The sequence below is a fragment of the Herpailurus yagouaroundi genome, unplaced genomic scaffold (assembly GCF_014898765.1).
Source record: "Herpailurus yagouaroundi ecotype Mexico unplaced genomic scaffold, PumYag 557, whole genome shotgun sequence".
Taxonomy (NCBI): Eukaryota; Metazoa; Chordata; class Mammalia; order Carnivora; family Felidae; genus Herpailurus; species Herpailurus yagouaroundi.
Genome location: NW_024412774.1, coordinates 2,757,878 through 2,773,639, shown reverse-complemented (window position 1 = coordinate 2,773,639; position 15,762 = coordinate 2,757,878). Strand labels below are relative to the sequence as shown.

Here is a 15,762-nt window from a genome sequence, read left to right as displayed (position 1 = left end):
CGTGTGCGCCCGCTGGGCAAGGAGAGGGGGCGCCTGGAGCACCGCGGGGTGCCGGGGTTGTGGCCTCGCGGGCCCGGCACGGCGCGGCCCCTTCCTCGCCTCCCCCACCTCCCTCGGCCGAGTTTGCCGGCCGGGCCTCTCTGAGGCCTCCACTCTTTCAAGGGCGTCCCCAAGGCCTCGCAGCCGCGTCTGGCCACGGCGCTCGCGCGCCGGAAGTGACGTAAAGGGCGGGCGGGGCCGCGGAAGCGGCGACTGCGCAAGCTCCCTGCGGCCGAGTCGCCGGGGCCAAATGCGGCGCGGAGGGCGGGGCGCGCCGCCACTTCCGCTTCCGGTCCGTCGCCTCCTTCGGTTGCTTCCCGTCCGCTCGGCGGCTCCCCTCCCCCGCCCGGCTCTCTGCGCCCCTCCCGGGCGCCGGGGCGGCGGGGCCGTCGGCGTGCGGCCCTCCGTGCGTTCGCGCGTGCGCCCGAGTGCGCCTCCGTGTCCGCCGCCCGCGGCCAGGCGCGCGCCCCGCGACACCGAGGCCAAGCGGGGCAGGGGGCTGCCCGCCATGACCCCCCGGAGCCCGGCGTGAGAGGCCGAGGTGAGCGCGGGCCGGGGTACGGCGGTACGGGGGCGCTCGGGCGTCCGTCGCGTGCGGCCCCTGGCTCGCTCATCACCGCGGCCTTTGTGTGTCGGCGCCCGCGCCTTTCCACCCCGCGGTGTCTGTGTTGGTCCGTATCCCGCCGGCCTCCGCCCGGGCCTCGGCGCTGCCCGCGTCCGCTGTGGCGCTTCCACTGGGCGCCGGTCCCCGTGTGTCGACCCCTGTCAGTGTCGGTGTGTGGTGTTCAGGATTGGTGGTCGTGCCGCTGTCTCTTTCTCCCTCTCTCTCTCTCTCTCTCTCTTTCCCTCTCCCTCTCCACTCTGCCTCCTCTCTTCCTCTGGGCCTCCGTGTCTGGATTTCCCGGTGACCCTAATCCCCGTCTCTGTGCATCTTCCTCCCCTCCGTTTTCCCGTTCACCGTCCTCGCGCACATCCCCAACCCCGAGGTCCCTCTGCACGTCTGCTGCTTGGTCTGGAATCTGCCCCCTCCCCCAGGTCCTGGAGTCTCCAGAGGGGTGGGAGGTCGAGAGCCGGGCTGTAGAATCGAGGCCCACTCCTTGGCCAGCCTGTACTGGTTATCAGGTGACTTCTTTCATTTCCAAACCTTCGCTTCCTAGTGTTTAAAGTTAGGGTCGTTCACAGTTCCTGCATCCCGGCGTCGCTGTGCGTGTTCCTGGAGGCGGTAGCGGTGAAGCAGCTCGCCCCGCAGTCAACTGCTGGGACCCCTGCATTCCGCTCTTACAGGTTTTCAGCTCCGCGCAGCACATGTTTGACATCAGTCATTTGAGTACCCCTTGAGGGTTTTGCCATATCGTTCGTTCTCTACTCGATCTAATACTTCTCTTTGTGAGTCCGTTTGTGTTGAAAAACTTGCTCTCATTCTGAGCAGCATGCGTGCACTTTCGTGGACTATTTTTTCTAACACAGCTTTGTGTAATTACCCGGCGTTAAAGTAGTGCGTTTTCCTTTACCGGCCCTTTGGAAATGTTCTTTTTCTCCGATAATAGCAGGCAGCGTTACTGAGCCCCTACTATCTGTGGGCAGGGCGCCAAGCACTTTATGTACCCATCTTATTTGATCAGCAAGCCTGCCGGGTAGGAATTCTTTCCTTCTTTTCAGAGTTGAGCAAACTGAGTCTCAAGGAGGTTGTTCTGCTGGTAGCTAATGGCCAGGATTTGGGCCCAAGTTACTTGTTCTTTGTTTCACGCGTTGGTTTTTCTTTCTCTGATGCGTTTGTAGTGCTGGGTCGCTGTCTCTTTTCCTTCTAGGGCCTTGATCCTTTCTCTTCATTGTCTCGCCTCACTGTCTCTGGTTGTGATTCGGTCTGAGTACTGTCTCTGCTTGGGTTTCTCTGTGCCTCTTTCTCTTCTTGTTGGTCTTGTTCCCTTCCCTCTGTCTCTTCTGTGCTGGTCACATCAGCTCTTTGTTCTGGTGCATCCAGCTGGCCTCCTGGGCCCCCTGACCGCCTCACATCTGCCTCCCTGTGCCTGGGCTCTCCAGCTGGAATTCAAAGCTGGGGCCAGCCGGCCGTCCCAGGACGTAGGTAGGTTGTGGGAGGGCTTATTGGAGTGGATGTGGACCGAGGTGCTCAGTCTGCTCTGCAGCCAGGGTGAGGCCTGTGTCCCAGGGCAGGGGAGTCTCTCTTCCTGTGCCTCAGTTTCCTCCCCCCATGAGGTGCTGTGAATCACGGAGTTGGGAGGATTAATTGAGTCACTGTGTGTAAAGCATGGAGAAGAATGCCTAGCACGGGGTAAGGCTCGTGCCACCGCTTGCTGTGATGGTCACCTTCCACCTGGTTCCCGCCCTTCTATTCCTTCCCGTCCTCTTGCTCTCAACACAGGTTAGTTTAAAAGTGTAGGTTTTGGTGTCCAAGCAGCCAGAGGTTGAGTCTGTGCTGCTGCGCTTAGTGTGTGACCTGGGCTGAATTGTTTGGCCTTCGAAAGCCCCGCTGGTGGTGTTGAGATAATGGGTATCTCCTGGTCAGCGAGCACCTGGCATGCGGCTCAGACCCAGTGGGCAGCCGGGCTCATCCTTATCTCTCCTCCCCGAGCCTCCCGCCCCCCCCCCCACCCTTGGTATGCCTGTCCCCCTGGCGTTCCCTGCCTCTTGCTCCATTCCCTTTAGTGGTCTCCCTGTGTGTCCTTGTTTCTGCCACAGATTCTGCCCCTTCCACTCCAGCCCTCCCTCCTTCCCTTCTTCCTAGCTGTTTATTGAATGGCTCTTCCGGGACGGCTGTCCCCAGAGACGTGGTCTCTGTCCCCATGGGGCTATTGGGTGGGCCTCAGCCACAGAATCAGACCCACGGGTATAAAATACTGATGGGGCCCCTAGGGAACCATGACTGTGGCATTTGGGTGTGTAACATCTGGGAAGCTTAAGCAGAGCCCTGGGGTGACGAGGAGTGACCTGGGTGCTGAGGAAGAGCAGGATGACCATCTCGTGACACCACCCACGTTTATAGTGCACTGCCCACGCGCCGGGTTCTTAGCCCCCTGGGTTGGGGAACAAAACCCCACTCTACAGGGGAGAAAACAGGTGTGGAAGTTCCTGGCCCACCCAGGGCAGCGGGCTCGGAAGTACCGGGCTGCGGTGTCCCGTCTGTGATCCATCACTGCACACCCTGCCTCACTGAGCAGGGCCCCCAAGCAGGAAGGAGCTGGGCCTGTTTGAGGAACTGAAAGACGGACCGGGTGCCTAAGACGGGGGTTAACGAGGGCCAGAGCCTTCTAGGCTATGGTTAGGACCTCATCCTTGACTCCGGGGAGGGGGTGGGGGTGGGGGGCCACGAGGGCGGAGCCGCAGGCTGGACAGCCCCAGGTCCCAGTTGTGTTTCTGAAGGGCCTTTCTTCCTCAGATGCGGTGACCCCCAGCCCCTGCTGCTGTCTTTTCCTCCAGTCGCCCCTGTCTCGCCACATCCCGGGGGGCCCACCACCCTCACCATCACCCGCCGCCATGTCGACCTCGTCGCTGCGGCGCCAGATGAAGAACATAGTCCACAACTACTCAGAGGCCGAGATCAAGGTCCGAGAAGCCACGAGCAACGACCCCTGGGGCCCATCCAGCTCCCTCATGTCTGAGATCGCTGACCTCACCTACAACGTTGTCGCCTTCTCCGAGATCATGAGCATGATCTGGAAGCGGCTCAATGACCATGGCAAGAACTGGCGGCATGTCTACAAGGTCAGTGCCCGGGCCTGCAGCCCGGCCCTCACATGCACGCGTGCTCGAGGGCGGGCGGGTGGGCGTGCGCGGGGCTCCGGTGGGGGTGTGCCTGAGGACTTGGAGTTCTGGGTGTTTATGTGAACCTCTCTCCCTCCCGCCTTCCTTTTCACCTAACGAAGGCAGCAAACGGGTAAGGGTCTTAGGAGTTTTGAGTCATAGGGTTTAAACTTCTTGAAAACGTGGCACAGTTGCGAGATTCATCCTCACAGAAGGCCTAAGCAGGTGCACGGTGTGCGTCCCTCTGTGTGCCCAGAGCCCAGGTCCCTCTCAGAGGCAGCTGGTGTCCCCCGCTTCTGTTTTTCCTCCGGAACAATCTGTGTGCACATGTCCCCTGGCACCAGGGAGTTTGGGGGGCCGTGGAGCCGCAGTACCACTGCAGCACTGGATACGTGGCCGTGTGCAATTATCAGGGCTCAGAACTGCAGTGGAGGATGGTGGGTTGTAGCAAGTGTAAATCGTACCCCAGTTTTAAAAAGGAAGGTGAAGCCACATCTCAGAGGTCGTTCTTCTTTAGGATATAAAAGATTCGTTACTTTATTTTCTTCCTTTTTTTACTTTTCCAACAAGTGCTACCTGGTGACGGATCGTTAAGTGATCTGTGACGTTTTGCTTTTGTGAACAAGACTGCCGCGAATCCCCTTGTATGTTCACCATTTTCTAGAACTGGAACTTTTGGGCGGAAGGACACACGCAAGTGTCACGTTGAGAAATGTGGACACAGTGCCCACCACAGAAGTGGTCTGTTGACTGGTTCCTGGTGGCGGATGTGTGCGTCTTCACCCAGCGAACAGACAGATTGGAGGCTTTGGTCAAAGGGAACGTGTCTTTGGGGAGTGCCCGTGAGCGGTTTTTCAGCTTACTGGTCTGGGGCCTGGCATCTTCCCCTTGGGCCAAGAAGCGGCGGTGGGCACAGGCTGGTGCGGGTGGCCGGCCCCCACTCCCAGCAGTGGGGCTCGGGGCGGCCTGTGGACGTTCTTGCGTGTGAGGGTCCGGCTGCTGGGGTGGGAGCCGGAGAGGGAGGTTCAGGCAAGTCCTCTTGTCGACGTTTGTTTGGGGACCGTTGGCCAAGGGCCTGCTGTGTCTGTGGTGGTGGATGAGGCGGCCGAGGTCCCCGGTCTCATGGACTCCGGCTCTGACCTGCGCTGTGCCCCAGGGCACGGTGCTCCCTCGTTTCCTTGACCTGGAAATGCTGTGTTCTTTCTCACACCCACCCTGACAAACCCGGACTGGGGCCTCAATCCCACGGACCCGATGTTGGGTCCGATATTTGGTGGTTTGTTGTGAAGGACTGGGTGGCATTTGTCTAGCTGAGAATTGGGGAAGGCGTGGGGGGTCTGGGTGAGCCCTCGTGTGGAGGTGAAGGGAGGGGATGGGATTTGGAGGGCCTCTTGAAACTGCAAGGGAAGCTCACTGGGGCTCATGGACCAAGTGCAGCCGGAGAAACGCTGCTGTAGGCAGAGAACCATGAAGTACTTTTCCTGTCCCCACTTTTTAGGTGAGGAAACTGAGGCACAAAGAGGCTCGGGGCCACCCGGGGGCAAGGGGTGGGAGGGGAGCCTTGGAACCCCTTCTCTTGACTGGGTTGTGTCACCTCCCTGCTCTGAGGAATGCAGGGTCTCAATTTTTATCTTTTAAATGTTTACTTATCTTTTTTTTTTTTTTTTTTTAATATTTTTTTTCAACGTTTATTTATTTTTGGGACAGAGAGAGACAGAGCATGAACGGGCGAGGGGCAGAGAGAGAGGGAGACACAGAATCGGAAACAGGCTCCAGGCTCTGAGCCATCAGCCCAGAGCCCGACGCGGGGCTCGAACTCCCGGACCGCGAGATCGTGACCTGAGCTGAAGTCGGACGCTTAACCGACTGCGCCACCCAGGCGCCCCTAAATGTTTACTTATCTTTTAATGTTTATGAGAGCGCGAGCACGGGAGGGGCAGAGAGGGAGGGAGACACAGAATCTGAAGCAGCCTTTGGGCTCTGAGCTGTCAGCACAGAGCCCAACGTGGGGCTCGAACCCACAAACTGCAAGATTGTGACCTAAGCTGAAGTTGGACGTTTAACCGACTGAGCTACCCAGGTGCCTCTCAGTTTTTATCTTTTTTTTTTTATTTAAAAAAAAATTTTTTTTCAACGTTTTTTATTTATTTTTGGGACGGAGAGAGACAGAGCATGAACGGGGGAGGGGCAGAAAGAGAGGGAGACACAGAATCGGAAACAGGCTCCAGGCTCTGAGCCATCAGCCCAGAGCCCGATGCGGGGCTCGAACCCACGGACCGTGAGATCGTGACCTGGCTGAAGTCGGACGCTTAACCGACTGCGCCACCCAGGCGCCCCAGTTTTTATCTTTTAAAACAAGAGGTCAACAAACTGTGGGCCAGAGGTTGAATCTGGGCAGCCACCTGTGTTGGTGGGTGAAGCTCTGTCCATCATGGCCAGGCCCGCTCATCTGCGGCTGCTTCCCCTATAGCATGGGGGCCACGTGGCCTGAAAAGCTGGGTTATCTAGCACCTGGCCCTTTGAGAAGTTGTTTGTGGATTCCTGTTTTTTTGTTTTTTTTACTTTTGTAAACATTGATTTTTTTATTTAAGTTTATTTATTTTGAGAGAGAGAGAGAGAGAGCCCAAGAATGCATGCGTATGTGACCAGGCAGGGGAGGAGGAGGAGCAGAGAAAGGGGGGGAAATAGAATCCTAAGCAGGCTCCATGCTGTCAGCGCAGAGCCCGACACGGGGCTCGAACCCACAAACCGCGAGGTGATGATCTGAGGTGAAGCCAAGAGTCAGACGCTCAACCAACTGAGTGCCCAGGTGCCCCGTGTGGCTCCTTGATGCGTGTTCTGGTGTCCTGGGGGATCCGGGAGCAAGCTGTTTCAAAAATTAGCAGGGACTATTGGGCTGTCCAGTTGCTTACTTTTAAGAATAGGTTCACGTTTTCTGTTGTGACACGTGTCACGAGCGTGCAGCCTGGTTAGTGCTCACGTGTACGCTCACCTGTGTAGCCACCATCCCGATGGAGAGAGAGAGAGGATGTCCCCGCCTCCCCCAGCAGCATCCTGTCCTGCCTTCTGTCTGCCACGTTTGTTCTAGAACTTTCCACGGACCCATGCTCCTGGTTCTTTGCACCTGCGTATGTTGCTCACGGCCGCATCTGGGAGGTTGGCGTGTGCGGCATCCGCTTACGTGTTTACGTTACGTTGCTGTGCGTGTGCTGCTCCCGCACCACGGGCCCGCTGTGCTTCACACGTATGCGTGTTACCCGTGGGGTGTTTGGATTCTTTCTGGGTTCACAGGCCATTCAACTGCAGCTCCAGAGCTTTGAAAACGAGTTTTTGTGAGTTGTTGGGTGCAAGTCCCATCCCAGGCTGAGGGAAGGTGGTCTGTCTGCCATCCGTGGGTCTCGGGTAGCTTGACTGTTGGTGGGACCTTCTGCTGGAAGATCCTGTTTTATGTGTCGTGTGGCTTTTCTGGTCTGAACCCCGGGAAGCTGAATTCCAGAGCACGGCTGGCCCAGGACCTTGGGAACCTGCTTTCCACCCTGTCCCTCCTACTGTGGTGCGTAAACACCTCGAGGGCCGGTTAAAGACTAACCTCTGATTACTGGCGTAAATGCCGTTCACACACCTTCAGGAAGCCTGTGAGATTCAGGTTTGGCTCCCCAGGAAGGTTGGGGAGACGGCAGGCCCCCACAGCAGGGGTTCCCTGGCAAATCGCGTAGCTCTTCAGACAGCTCAGCCGAAGCAGAAGGTCCTCTCTCTGTTGCTTTGCAGTGGTCTGGGTGACCTTCAGGGGCTCCGGGAAGCCCCCGGAGTCCCCTGCAAACCATAAGGTGCCCTGTTGTCTGACGACCGGAGTCTCTTCCCCCGTTTTGTTTTAACTTGTTGGAAAGAGGATTTGTTCTTACCTCTTAAATGCAGAAGCTGCCACAGGGTGTTTCCTCCTCCCTGTCCCTTTGTTCCTGCTGTCCCAGTGCACGAGTGCCCTGCAGAGAGCCCTGCCTCAGCAGGCCCCTCGGGCCCGGTGCCTGCCTCCCTCCCTCCCTCCCTCCCTCCCTCCTTCCCTCCCTCCCACCTCGAGGAGCAAGTTGCTTCCTTGTCTGCAGAGGCGCGAAGCTCTACACGGGCGGTAATGACACACGTTCCAGATGGACAGGACGGGAGAGAAACCAGTCTGGCCGTCCGAGCACTGGGTGCTGTCGAACGTGACTGAACAGGCGTATTTTTGTGGTTTCAGAGAAATAGAGTGGGGTCTGCTTGGCTTGGGGAAGCCTGGGAGGGGCTGCAGCGACCATACCTGCCTTTTCCCCGTTTCTGGATTTTTACTGACCTGCACACAGATCCCGTGCCGTACGGTTCACCCTTGTAAAGTGTGCGGTTCAGTGGCACAGAGCACTGGCCTGGGGTTGGGCGACCACCACCACTGCCTGGGTGCGGAGTATCTTCGTCACCTGCACACAGATCCCGTGTCCACCGAGAGCCTCCCAGCCCCGGCAGCCCCGAATCTCCCGTGAACCACATCCTCCGTGGATGTGCCTGTCGGGGACGCCCGCCTCGCATGCTCATTGGTGTCTGTGGGGTCCCTCCAAGTGGCTGCACGTGGCCGCGCTGCGTCCTCTCTCGCGGCCACGTAGTCACCTGCTGGGCTGCGCGTGTCTGTCCGTGTGCGGCTGACGTGAGGGTTGGCGCCGGGACTGGGATCCTGGCCGCCGTGTGCGTGACCGGTGTGCCCCCCGCCCTGAAGGCCATGACGCTGATGGAGTACCTCATCAAGACTGGCTCGGAGCGCGTGTCCCAGCAGTGCAAGGAGAACATGTACGCGGTGCAGACGCTCAAGGACTTCCAGTACGTGGACCGTGACGGCAAGGACCAGGGCGTGAACGTGCGTGAGAAGGCCAAGCAGCTGGTGGCCCTGCTCCGTGACGAGGACCGGCTGCGGGAGGAGCGCGCCCACGCGCTCAAGACCAAGGAGAAGCTGGCGCAGACCGCCACGGGTGAGGCCTGCCTCGGGAGCCCCCCGCGCCTCTGCGCCCTCACTGCTCCCTCCAGGCCCACCCCCCTCCGTCTTGAAGCTTCCTGTCGTTGCCAGGCACCCTGTGCCCAGCCGCTGGGCTCTCCCCGCCCTGTGCCATCCTTTCTGTGTCCTCATCTGAGGGGTGACGGGCCGTGAGCCTCCTCTGCACTCCTGTGTCCCTTCCCTCTCGCTGTGGGACCCTAGAGCTGAGAGGTACCCTGTTCACCTGCAAATACTAACCGAGGGCCGCCTGAGGGCCCAGGTGTGCCCCTGCCTGAGAGCGGGCAGTGCCGAAGACGGAGAGGAGTGACCTGGAGGGGGTTGCCGGAGGTCTGAGGTCAGGGACGGCAGGCACTCTGGGGGGCCTGCCGACAGTGAGGGGCCAGCTGCGAGCAGCAGGCAGGTGGGCGCTTCCCCTGGCTCAGCATTAGGCCCTGCACCCTGTCCGTGCCTCCTTCCGGGTAGTCACCCCCTTCCGGGTCACGTCTTGTCTCCGCCACACCCACGGTGGGGGTGGGGGCCGAGGGTGCAGGTTCTCTTCTTCCCCCGACACCCAGCTGGTCCCAGCCACGCAGCCCTGGACCCGTGGGAGCATGTGGGCCTGGAGACCGGTGTGCCCTGGGGCTCTGAGCAGACCCCGGGCATGCAGCTCGGGAACCAAGGTCGTGGGCTCTGAGGCTCTGAGGCTCCTGCACGTCCTCCCTCTGCTGCTGGCTTTTGTTCTTGGGCCCACGGGGCTGTCCTTCCTTGACACACACACCCCCCCCCCCCCGGCCCCTATTCCCCGGTCTCCCCGGGGCGGGGGGGGGGGGGGGGGGGCCAACCCGGCGCCCAGGGGGCGGGGGGCGCCCGGAATGGCAGCCGCCCCCCCCCCCCCCCGCCTGGGCTGTGTGGTCCCTTCTCTTTGTCCAGCCGGGTCTCACTGCCCCTCCCCACCGCAGCGTCCTCAGCAGCCGTGGGCTCGGGCCCCCCACCTGAGGCAGAGCAGGCGTGGCCACAGAGCAGCGGGGAGGAGGAGCTCCAGCTCCAGCTGGCCTTGGCCATGAGCAAGGAGGAGGCCGACCAGGTACTGGGCCCGGCCGGGCGCACCAGTTTGACTCTGGGGGTTTGACTTCCATTCTCATCCCATCTCATGCCTCAGCCCCCGCCCCCCCCACCTCCTGAGGGCCTGTGCCCTCTCTCTCCCCACCCCCAGCCCTCTCTCTGCTGGCCCTCCCACCTGGTCTTCCTGTGTCCTCGTCCTGACCGCTTTCGTCCCCTTTACTCGGGTGTTTGTCCTGAGTGGCTCCTTCCCTGCTGGTCTTTCTGCTCGGTCTCTGCCCGTCCCTCACCGGTTTGGGTGACCGTGTCTGTGCCTTTGGTTCTGTCCGTCCTGGCTCTGTTTCTGTTCCTTTCCTTTTCTCCTTCTCTCTCTCCCCTTCCCTCCTCCTTTCACCCGCCCCCCACCTCGTGTCTTGCCCCGGACCCCTCACACTCTTTCCGTCTCTTTCTTCCTCTCTCTCTCTCTCTCTCCCCCCCGCCTCGCCTCCTTTTCTCTCTCCTTCCCTGCTTTTCTCAGTCTCTTTCCCTCCTTCTTTATCTCTCCCACCCCCACCTCGTGTCCTGCCCTGGACCCCTCACGCTCTCTCTCCCCCAGCCCCCATCCTGCGGCCCTGAGGACGACGTCCAGCTCCAGCTGGCCCTTAGTTTGAGCCGTGAGGAACACGACAAGGTCAGAAGAGCCCCCTCCCCTCCCTAGGGCTCCCCTCAGACCCTCCTCAGGTCCCCGACTCCTTGCACCCCCTTGCCCGCCCCACAGCAGCCCTGCCCCTGCCGTACACACGTGTCAGGAGGGTCCTCCGACGGTGCAGTCGCAGCATGGGAAGCAGATGCCTTGTGGCCACTCCGTCCCCTCTGCCACAGCCCAGGCCTTGGTCACCTCCACCCAGCGCAGCAGACACTGCACAGTCAGACGCCTGGCCCCCGCTTCCCGAGCCTGTCAGAGCAGTGCCCGGCCAGGCCCGTGTCCCCAGCCCAGACCGCACGCGCCTCCCCATCCTCCCCTCCCACATCGTCCACATCCCATTTTAATTTTCAGTCACCTTTGTCGGGTCGGGGGTGGGGAGCAGCCGTGCCGCTCGTATTCTGACCCTCCCTTGTCGCCTGCCTCCGTGACCCAAACAGGAAGAGCGGATCCGCCGTGGCGACGACCTGAGGCTTCAGATGGCCATAGAGGAGAGCAGGAGGGAGACTGGTGGCCAGGAGGAGGTGAGCACGGGAGGCCGTCCTGCCCTCAGGCGCCCGGGGCCTTGGGCGGGGCCCTAGGCGGCTGTGGCTGTGGCTGCAGGGAACCTTTTTCTCGTGGAGACGTGTGGGGGCTGGAGGGCGCTCGAGTGTGACCCCACCACGGAGATGTTTCGAGTGGCGGTCGGCGCCTGTAGCTGAGCGAGACCAGAGCGAGATACAGTGAGAGCACCGGTCTGATCGGGCAGGAAGGGGGTGGCTCACGTGTGCCCAGGCACCTCCTGAGCATCCGCCTGCGCCCGGGACACCGAGGGTCAGCGGGCGAGCGACACAGGGCTGGTCCCTGGCCTCCGGGGGCCCCAGTCCCCCAGTGCAGACGTGATGTTTGCTGGCAGTTCAACTTGTGCTCTTCATCCCGCCTCTCTTGGCCTCACGGGTGAATGAGGCGTGGCCGTGCACATTGAGGCCAGGGTCCCTCGCGTGGCCGGGCATCCAAGCCGGCCTTGTTCCGTGGCCTCACTCGGGTTGCTGTCCCGAGCGTCTTCACTGTGGGACCGGCCTCAAGGATGGTGGCCTGGGAGGGTAGCCGCCTTCCTGATGGGCAGGCGGAGGGCGGGTGGCCAGGTGGCCAGGGCTGGCCCCGCAGCCACAACAGGGCACTGGATAGAGGAGCCTGCTTGGGCTAGCCTCAGCCGGAGGGTCTCCCTGATGCCCCACCTCTCGAGAGCCTGGAGGACGGGGGCGCCAGGCCTGCGCCCGCTGTCCCGTGGGAGGTGGGGCACCTCCTTGTCCAGAGAGGCGTGTGCTCTTGGGACACAGGGTCATTGTGTGAGAGTGCGCGCACGCGCGTGTGTGTGTGTGCGCGCGCACGCATGTGCATGCTCACAGGTGCTCCAGGCTTCCAGGGCTATGGGTGAGCGCCTGTGAGCGCGTGCGCACACTCACACACACACACACACACACACACACACACACACACACACAGCCGTGGAAGCCTGGAGCATGCTCCAGGTGACGTGGGACGTGTGCTGGGCTTGAGGCCAGGACTGTTCAGGGTGACCCATAATCACCTAACACTCAGTGGGCCTCCCATGGGCAGGGCTGGGGTGGGCTCCTCTGGGCTCTGGTCGCTTTCCTTGTTGTGGCGGGAACTGGGGAGGGCTGAGTGTGGGGGGTGGCGGACAGCAGGGGTGTAGTGGGTGGGAGATGGGGAGACTGCCTTCTTTGGTCTCATGACCACAGCACCTGGCTCTTGCTTCTCTCTTGCTCTGCAGCCGTTCCCCCCCCCCCCGCCCCCCGCCCCAGGGCCCTCCTCCCGGACCCCTGGGGTCCCCTGGCCCAGCCTGCTCGGGCCTCATGTACTTTCTTTCCTCTGTACCCTGCAGTCCTCCCTCATGGATCTTGCTGACGTCTTCACGGCCCCGGCTCCACCACCAGCCACGGACCCCTGGGGAGGCCCCCAGGCGGCACCCATGACTGCCCCCACCTCGGACCCTTGGGGAGGGGCCCCCGTCCCTCCAGCTGCTGATCCCTGGGGTGGTCCGGCCCCTACACCAGCCTCTGGGGACCCTTGGAGGCCTGCTGCCCCTGCAGGGCCCCCGGTTGACCCTTGGGGTGGGACCCAGGCCCCTGCAGCTGGAGAGGGGCCCACACCTGACCCGTGGGGGAGCTCTGATGGTGAGTGCTGGCTGCCTGCCCCACATCCAGTGTGTGATCCCGGGCATGCCTTAGGGATTGGGATAGATGCAGTACAGTGGGTGGCTGTGGGGGTCAGATAGAACAGCCCAGAGGAGTGGGCGTGAGGGAGCCTGCAGGACCGTGGCGGGGTGCCAAGGGGCGCGAGGTAGAGAGGTTGCTGCAGTGGAACCAGGGCGGGTGGCTGGTGAGGCTGGGTGCAGGAGGGCTGGGACGGGGCTGGACGCCTTGGGGGGGTCTCAAGGGAGCCATGGGATTTGGGCAGGTCTGGGTGAGCCATACCGCCTTACCCAGCTGGGGTGCTCTTTGGGGGCTTCCCAGAGGCCTCACGGCCGAGGAGGGACGTGTGGGCAGAGGCCGCGCAGTGTGTGTAGCCATGGCTCATTCGTGGGGACGAGGCGGGAAAGGCTGGGGGTGGGCCCACGCTGGGGTGCCCAGCTGCGTCCCAGGACACGGCAGGGCAGGGCGAGGCTTTGGGGAGGTACGGGCCTAGGAGTGAGGCTGGAGGGAGTGGGCACAGGTTCTCAGAGGTAAACCCTCCACCCAGCAGCCGCGTACATGCCTCCTTCCTCACTCAGGTGGGGCTCCGGTAGGTGGACCCCCAGCCTCTGATCCCTGGGCTCCAGCCCCGGCCTTCTCGGACCCCTGGGGAGGGTCACCTGCCAAGCCCAGCACCAATGGCACCACAGGTACTGGGTGGGTGCTGGGGTCAGGCTGACGGGGCCCAAGGGTGTGGCGGGTGTGTGGGGGAGCTTGGGGGGGTGTCTGGTCTCTGGAGTGCCGGGGGCTGGGGAGTGGGAGGTGGGTCCCCATGGGGAGCTGAGTGGGCATCCTGGACCCCCACAGCCGTCGGGTTTGACGCGGAGCCAGACGAGTTCTCGGACTTTGACCGCCTGCGTTCGGCCCTGCCAACCTCCGGGAGCAGCACGGGTGAGCCACCCTCTGGGCTGTGTGGGCCGGCACCCAGACCCTTTCATTGTGGTTATAACTGATCCTGAACATCTTCAAAAGAAAGTTTGACCTTGGTTTTGAATAATTTCATACTCAGAAGAGCTGCAGAAGTAGCATAAGGGACTGTGTTTTTGCAGCTTCCCTAGATTCCGAACTCTGACTTCTGTGTCCCCGGAATGTTCCTCTGGTGTTTCTGGGGGCCCGGCCGGCTGTGTCCTGCATCACCAGCAGTGTGGTGACTGCGGGGGCCCACCCCCCCGGCCTGCCCGCCGGTGCCTCAGCGCCCAGCGCCTTCCCCACCTGGCGTCCCGTCTTCGGGGCACCTTGCGTTTGGGCGTCCTGGCTCTTGTGTCCCTCCCTTCCCGGCACGGACTGGACTGGCTTGTGTCTGGAGAACATGCCGTCTGTGCGAGGTGTCGGGAGGGCACGAGCCTGTCCCCAGGAGGCGCCGATGCGTCTCCCTGTGCCAGTGGCCTGAAGCGGACCCGGGAAGCAGAAGCAGGAATTCTTGGGACTGACTGGGCAGGCCGGGCACCAGGGATCCCTCCCGCCCCTTGGGCCCCCTGAGGTTATTGTCCAGTCCCCCGTCCGTCCGTGGTTTGCTACCTTCCCAGGTCCGTTTTCCTCTCTCCCTGCCGGTTTCGTGCATTTCCCAGCGGCAGGGGGGATTCTCAGATCTCAGAAACAAGCAGACAGTCAGGCTCACAGATGCTCTGCCGTCTGCGGGGCCATTGTGCTTCTCCGCCGTGATGGTTCTGTTGGGGACGGACGCTGGAGCCAGTGGGGTTTTGTGGGACTGCGTGAACGTCCCTTGGTAGTTTTCTGCCCTGGAGACTGTCTGCCGGAGTTCCCTGAGTGCGTCCCCCTGGCTTGGCGCTAGGCTGGGCCTCCCAGTTTGAGGCCCCCGCTGCCTGCCCTCCCCTGACCCCTCTCTGGCTCCTTGTAGGGGAGCTGGAGCTGCTCGCTGGAGAGGTACCCGCACGCAGTCCCGGGGCGTTCGACATGAGTGGGGTCGGAGGCTCTCTGGCCGAGGCTGTGGGGAGCCCCCCGCCGGCGGTTGCCCCCACCCCGCCGCCGCCCACGCGGAAGACACCAGAGTCATTCCTGGGGCCTAATGCAGCCCTCGTGGACCTCGACTCACTGGTGAGCCGGCCGGGCCCCACGCCGCCAGGAGCCAAGGCCTCCAACCCCTTCCTGCCAAGCGGTGAGTGCCAGCCCCCCGGACGGATCCCACCCGTTGACCTCCTCCTCCCCGGGCAGGCCCCTGACTCTGCTCTGCTGTCTCCTCTTCTCTTCTCTCCCTGTAGGAGCCCCGACCACCGGCCCCTCCATCACCAACCCCTTCCAGCCCGCGCCCCCTGCGACGCTCACCCTGAACCAGCTCCGGCTCAGCCCTGTGCCCCCGGTCCCCGGAGCACCACCGACATACATCTCTCCCCTTGGTGGGGGCCCTGGCCTGCCCCCCATGATGCCCCCAGGCCCCCCAGCCCCCAACACTAACCCCTTCCTCCTATAATCCAGGAGGGAGGGGGATTTGGCCTGGCCGGGCTTCCCCCATTTCTGCTCCCTGGGAGACCAGTGTTGTGAGTGCATGTGAAGCGGGGGACCCCTGCCCCCACCCCAGCACCCTCCCCTCCTGGGGCCCACTCACACTACACCCTCTTCCATGTCCCCCACCCCACCTCCCCGGAGAGAAACTGGACGTGACATGGGGGATGGGGAGGGGTGCTGGCCGGAGGAGGACCCCTTTCCTGTGGCATTAGAAAGGGGAGGGACAGCTGGGGGTCCCCCACCCATTCCTCTCCCTCCCAACTCCTGACTGGCCCCTCAATCAGTGTTTGAGCCTCCTCGTCCCTATGCGCACCCCGTGGTGAATCCTTGGTGATAATTTTGGCAACTTCGGGAATAAATGGCAATTCTCATGGGTGTCACTCCCCCAGGTTCCCATCCGTGGTTCACACAACGTCCTCCCCCGAGGGACCCAGGGCCCCGGGCCTCTTTGTTGCCCCTTGGGCCAGCTGAGAGCCGGTGCGTCTCAGAAGTGTCGGTTCCGGAGGCCTCAGTTCCGGTGGGCAGCCGTGTTGGGG

General features: G+C 62.1%; 1 protein-coding gene across 2 annotated transcripts; it reads left to right on the top strand.

Moving 5' to 3' along the window:
- Window positions 1-341: 341 nt before the first annotated feature.
- EPN1 (epsin 1) lies at window positions 342-15,614 on the top strand. Of its 2 annotated transcripts, XM_040465456.1 has the most exons (11): window positions 343-580; window positions 3,434-3,759; window positions 8,537-8,786; window positions 9,748-9,872; window positions 10,443-10,517; window positions 10,970-11,053; window positions 12,415-12,706; window positions 13,303-13,413; window positions 13,571-13,654; window positions 14,622-14,879; window positions 14,983-15,614. In XM_040465456.1, exons 2-11 carry the CDS (start codon window positions 3,532-3,534, stop codon window positions 15,189-15,191), a joined length of 1,716 nt encoding a protein of 571 aa, XP_040321390.1. In that variant the 5' UTR covers window positions 343-580; window positions 3,434-3,531; the 3' UTR covers window positions 15,192-15,614. The 2 variants fall into 2 exon arrangements, with proteins under 2 accessions (XP_040321391.1, XP_040321390.1); XM_040465457.1 differs by lacking the exon at window positions 10,443-10,517 and having other exon boundaries at window positions 342-580.
- The last annotated feature ends 148 nt before the right edge of the window (window positions 15,615-15,762 follow it).

What these genes read in the sequence shown, in the direction of transcription:
- EPN1 (XM_040465456.1), top strand. Translation starts at nt 3,532, where the DNA reads ATGTCGACCTCGTCGCTGCGGCGCCAGATGAAGAACATAGTCCACAAC. An exon ending in AGACTGGTGGCCAGGAGGAG is followed by an intron (nt 11,054 to 12,414) that starts GTGAGCACGGGA and finishes TGTACCCTGCAG; the next exon opens with TCCTCCCTCATGGATCTTGC. An exon ending in CAGCACCAATGGCACCACAG is followed by an intron (nt 13,414 to 13,570) that starts GTACTGGGTGGG and finishes GGACCCCCACAG; the next exon opens with CCGTCGGGTTTGACGCGGAG.